This window comes from Euleptes europaea, chromosome 8, assembly GCF_029931775.1.
Source record: "Euleptes europaea isolate rEulEur1 chromosome 8, rEulEur1.hap1, whole genome shotgun sequence".
In the NCBI taxonomy this organism is placed as follows: domain Eukaryota; kingdom Metazoa; phylum Chordata; class Lepidosauria; order Squamata; family Sphaerodactylidae; genus Euleptes; species Euleptes europaea.
In genome coordinates this window covers 39060405-39066404 of record NC_079319.1, presented here as the reverse complement: position 1 = coordinate 39066404, position 6000 = coordinate 39060405, and the positions used below count along the sequence as shown (strand labels likewise).

The window sequence follows — 6000 nt, the reverse complement described above, 5'->3', positions numbered from 1 at the left end:
GCTGAGCTTTGTGTTAAATGCTCATTTCCCAAAACCACAGCCAAATTTTGACACATGGTAGGCTTTTCTCTTAGTGAGGGGAAAATGAGCTGCAGTTTCAGATTTGATCTTTTGTCGTTTTTAAGTTAGTGGTTCCTTCACAGCCATGCACAAAGGTTAGTTTAGAACCTATAGTTTCCAGGTACATTTGTAAACATCAGTTCCTGCCAGAGGCAGCCAAAAACGGCCACTTCACATTGCCACATTTTGGACAAGGACTGAATGGAGTTGCTGAAGTCCAATGGAGTGGAGTCGTCCGTGTCCCGTGGTAACTCTGAAGGCCTTATTTTAAACTTCTTTTAAAAAAACACACACACACACAATGTGGCACGTAACAACACATCTTGTCTTTACCCCATCAAAGTTCAATCATGCCTGCGGTTTGCATATTCAAGGTTCCATGCAAAAGCCAACCAAGGCATATGCATATTGCTCTATGTTCACGTCTTGTAACAAAAAACTGGGTTCAAATGATCAAAAGAAAAAAAATTGGAAATAAATAATGCTGGCATTGTTTATACTGAAACCTTGGCAGTCAGACCTAAAAATATCCTCGAACCCTGTTCTGCAGATATTGGGCAAGAGGCAGTTTGTCAAGCAGATCCTGGTGTCAGGATAGCCGGTTTTCCTGAGGTATGACATCAGAGTCCATTTCTTCAAACGCAGGATCAGTATCATCACCGCTGCTGGACTGCTGTCTTTGCATGCCCTTCCAGCTAGCTTTATTCAGTCCCAAATGCCCAAGCATGGTTTGAGACAGCCTGGTGTTTGAAAATCTTGCCCATTCTGCAAACAATGGCTCCACCAAATAGGTCATAAATCCTGGAGAGAGAGAGAGAGAGAGAGAGAGAATGCACTGGATTTAAAAACAAGAAGAAAGAGTGTGTTTCAAAATTTCATTACGATGCTTGGTTTAACTCAGATTTATACAGAGGATAAAAACACCACCTTAAGTAGAAGCTCAGTGTGAAATAAGCAGCATGATAATTTGCATTGTACTAAAATATTGTAACATCCCTTTTTATTGTAAAATTGTATCAGTAATCAAACTTGTAAAATCACAAAAAATCAGCACATGAAACAATAAAAGCAGCAAAAAAGTACACATGAAGCTGCCTTATAATGAATCAGACCCTTGGTCCATCAAAGTCAGTATTGTCTACTCAGACCGGCAGCAGCTCTCCAGGGTCTCAGGCAAAGGTCTTTCAAATCACCTAATTGCCTAGACCCTTTAACTGGAGATGCTGGGGACTGAACCTGGGACCTTCTGCATGCCAAGCAGATGCTCTACCACTGAGCCACAGCCCCTCCAGCCAAAAAACTAACAGTAGTGTTTAAATAGAAGCAAGAATCCAGTCATTTAAAGCTTAGGCAAACAGAACTTTTGAAGAATCCTTGAAGTTGATAAAATTGCCAAGTGTTACAGATACATAAATTTTATACAGTTAGTGTATATACCCATCACATGAAATTAAAAACTAACAAAACAGTTTCCTTTAAAATGCAACTATAAACTGCTAGTTGAAAATTAGTTAAGAACAACAGCATGTGCAAATTTTCCTCAGCAGTGGCAACAGCAGATTGAAGAGCACGTATTTCAGCAAGAACACAGGGGGAAAGAGTTAAATAGCCTCCCCCTTCTCCTGCTAGTCTTTTCTTTCAAATCCCAGCTCCAGCAGCTACATTAGATACAATGTAAAAAGATGACTGAAAAGATAATTACATTACATTGCATTGCATGTAATATCCTGCTTCAACCTCAGAAATGTAGTAATGCATGGTCATGAAGCAAGAACCTATAAGAAAATTCATTTAATTTGGACTTCCTTTCTGAAATTTTTACAGCCAAACACTACTGTCTTGATTCTTGGTTTAAAATGAACATATCACAGGCTACAAATATCACAGCCAAACAATGGTTTGGCAATTGAAACTGCATTGCAGATTCATACACTTCTCTTCTTCCCCCAACCCCGTAACACATGCTAATTTCCTCCTGGCACTTCCTGGTTTGCAGTAATAGGTGGCCTTAATATCTGAACTGGGCAGCTAAGGTTACCACTAGCTACAGTGTGCCTTCAAACCCCACGCTTTGAAGTGGGTCTCTGGTTTTAGTCTGAGGCTGTCTGTGGTTGGCAGTGTTCATTGTTTACCCGAGATATGCCACAGCAAACTACCTTTTCTACAAACCACAAAGTGCAGGTGGGGATTGGCACACACTAGAGATGGAAGACTGCAGCACAATTCTGGTGGACAAACCATGATCTCTGAACCACAGACTGATATTATATCATTTTAGACTTGCAGAGTAACCAGACATCCCTGTTTACTGACTGCTGTGAAGATGGACCTGCCCTCTCAAAGTAAGACTGAACTGACATGGTAAATCCTATTTGGCTCTGATTATTCCAGGCAAAAGAATATGTGCCAGATGAGAAAAGCAGCTGCTATAGCAGAAAAGTTCTGCTATTATTATACCACTCCTATTTTATGCATACAGGAAGGAAAGGTGGGAGACCTTAAGGAATCAGGGCACAGGAGATTTTAAAAAGTTAGGAATTTTTAATTGACTACTGAGATTCAGGGCAAGGAGAATAGCAGACCTATATGTTATACATCAAGTGTGTTTTTACTTCTTCCTCATCTTCATGCTGTAGAAAGACTTTGAACAGTAAAGATGGAAATGTATCCCCTAATCTTGGAAGTGTACAGCATTCAATACCTGGGATAGGGCGATGATTAGAACTGGAAAATGCACACCTTATGGCACCTGCTGTCTGATCCTAATTCCTACCTCCATGCTGGGTAATAAAAGCTCCTGGGGACTTGATAAACCAAATTTCTGACCACCTCTGTTTCACTTAATGTTTTTCACACTGTGATATTCAGTTGCAGTCAATGTGACAAGGCTCATGGAACATGGTCTTTGTACATGAGGTAATTTGCATAGGTGGGGGGAAACTGATTTATGCATACCCTAGGATGTCCCAGAACAAAAATCAAAAGAAAAGGGCCTTTTTGGCCTTGGCCCCAGCCTAATTGAACTCTGTCTAATGAGAACCATGCCCTGAGGGACCTAGCTGAGTTCCGCAGGGCCTACAAAACAGAGATGTTCTGCTAGGCCTATGGTTGAGGGCAGCGACAGTACCATCTGGAAGCTGGCCTCCCTTTCTCTCTCCCCTACCCTTCCCTTCCCTTTATGTTCCTATGTTAATTGTTAGTTGTTGTCCACTCACTCCCCCCTCCCCAAGGTACTTCTGCTAAGTTGGACAGCAGCCGAAGTAGAAACAGCTCTCCCTGCGGGAAATTATATTGGCGCCATTGAATTAAGATGAAGATGATCTTAAACTCAGCATTGTTAAAATGTTTTAATACGTTGTATTGTTGATTATGCTTTAATGTATTTAAACTTGATGTTAACCGCCATGAGCCCGGCTTTGCTAGGGGAGGGCAGGATATATATAAAAATATATTATTATTATATTATTATTAAAAACATAGTACTGCTTAAATATGTCACACATATTTAAAATGGAACATATCACAATTTATGAACATTGTAATAAATGTTCAAATAGATCAGCAGTTACCAATCTGGATGTTGGCCATGGTTTCTGTCTGTCGATCACATAATGGACTCACACCCAAGTGGTATTTTTTTTCAACATCTCCTACAAAGAAATACTGATCAATAAAACAATTTCTAAAATTAAAGAATCTGAAAGTATTACTTTTAAACATATAATTAGAAATCAAAGTCTGTACGAGACATGCCAAAAAATTCCAACATCAGTTAGCTTCTCCGTAGCTCTTTACAAGTATAAATTATATTAAAAGCCCTCATTTCTCCAGGTAAAGAACAAATCTTTTTTTAAAATATTGTCGAAGGCTTTCACGGTCAGAGTTCATTGGTTCTTGTAGGTTATCCGGGCTGTGTAACCGTGGTCTTGGAATTTTCTTTCCTGACGTTTCGCCAGCAACTGTGGCAGGCATCTTCAGAGTAGTAACACTGAAGGACTACACTGTAGTGTCCTTCAGTGTTACTACTCTGAAGATGCCTGCCACAGTTGCTGGCGAAACGTCAGGAAAGAAAATTCCAAGAGCACGGTTACACAGCCCGGATAACCTACAAGAACCAAATCTTTTTTTTTTTCTGGGCTACATCTATGAACATATGAATCCATACCCTGCTACCTTTGTAGACAGAACTGGGAAGGCATCTAGAAAGGGGGGTTATTCAATTTTTGACTACCTTAAAGGGGTAGTTTTATCTCAGCCTCTTAACGTTTACAGAGAGCAAATTCAACATTCACCTTGCAACAATGTCATTTTTTAACACAGTTGCCTGGAGTAAAATGTCATTTCACTATACATATAAACTGTCAATATAATCTTAGGGGGAATCTGCTGAATCATAAAACTCAAAATATAGTTACAAATGTGCAGAAGTACAGAAGCCTGATCTAATGGGCACTCAATCAGGCATACAATATTGTATATAATCCCACTTTTTTCAACTATACTGGGGGCATAAATCAGCAAACAACCAGTGCGTCAAAGCTATTAACTCACACGGCAGGATCTTAAGCATATTTACTCAAAGCCAGTCCTACTAAATTGAATCAGGCTTACTTCCCAGCAAATGTGCTTAAGATTGCAGCTTTAATATATTTAGTTAAATAAACCTTTATTAAAATAAAATAGCTTTTTATCCAGGAAGTCTTAATTAAGGCAAGCTGAAATCTCAGGTGTTATGCAAAGTGTAAAGGTGCCAGCTATTAAAACATCTGAAGAAGCCACTCTATGTGCATATATTAGCATCTCTTACAAATAATTCAAATACATTCTTCATCCCAGGTAAGAGTCACACTTCTAATTCTTTATCAAATTTCATTTCACATTCCATTACAAAAATAACTTGTTTTTCTTTACTTACCTTGATTAAAGAATTCTTCTGTTACTTTTTCACTCCACTGCTTGCTCAGTTCCCATGTCCGGCAGGGGTTGCAAATATCAGCACATTTCAAAGCCATCTAGCAAATGAAATTTTATCACAATCTATGCAAGGTGCAATGAAACTATGCAAGGCACAACACAATATATTATTTACAAGGTGGTACAGAAAGCCAACTACTTTTAAAAAACTAAAACAGACAATGGCACTTTTAAGAAACCTGACTGCAGCTGGACAGGATTACAGCCAACAGGTACAGGAAGAAAACATGTTGGAACAGGTACACATCAGTTTCTCTCAAACATCAATGCAACACTGGATTAGTATGAAAACAGGAACATTTATTTAAAGGCACTCCAGTTGCCTGCTGTGTAATTTTACCCCAAGATTAAAAGGGAGTTCATTTTGGCTTCCTTTTGGTCACAATTTGAAACAATACATCAAACAGCTCAGATCATCTTTCATTTATTAGCACTTACCTGAAAATTACATTTTTTATTTGAAGAGAAAACTTTAACCTATAAAATAATTAGGTCCAGCTATTATAGATCTTGTGTGCTCAATTCAGAGCCCTCCCTACTACCTAAGGACCAGTTATTAAAATATGGTCACCCATACCATACAAACACTTGTGATCTTCATCAGGTATGAAGAATGGCCTGAGCAGAGTGTCCTGCCTTGACTAGGGGTGGCATTGTGTCTTGTTTAGCCTCTGTCAATGAAGATGTCAATCAGCTCCAGTAACATGCGACCCATTAAATGATTAGCTGGGCCTCTGATGGAGAACTCAGACAGACGCTCAATTGCTTCCCCATTTAATCCCAGCCAAGTCACCATGGATCAAACAGGTAGCCAAATGACACCACCCTAAGATGTTCCCAAGTGATGGGGCATAAACTTGAACGATGCTTATGTTGATAGGCTTTCCCTGAAGTCTGATTGATATTATTCGGTCAGACTTTGCATTATAGCTCCTGACTGCCTTTGCTACATCTTGCCTCACTATT

At 39.3% G+C, this 6000-nt stretch overlaps 1 protein-coding gene across 2 annotated transcripts in view; it reads right to left on the bottom strand.

Moving 5' to 3' along the window:
* Window positions 1–381: 381 nt before the first annotated feature.
* The window catches only part of PDE7A (phosphodiesterase 7A), a 51665-nt gene continuing 46046 nt past the window's right edge, over window positions 382–6000 (bottom strand). For both annotated transcript variants that reach the window (XM_056854454.1, XM_056854455.1), the window contains 3 exons: window positions 4976–5072; window positions 3630–3710; window positions 382–861 (listed from right to left, as the gene is read on the bottom strand). In XM_056854454.1, coding sequence (XP_056710432.1) covers window positions 650–861; window positions 3630–3710; window positions 4976–5072 — 390 coding nt within the window. In that variant the 3' untranslated portion in view covers window positions 382–649. The remainder of the gene's footprint in view (window positions 862–3629; window positions 3711–4975; window positions 5073–6000) is intronic.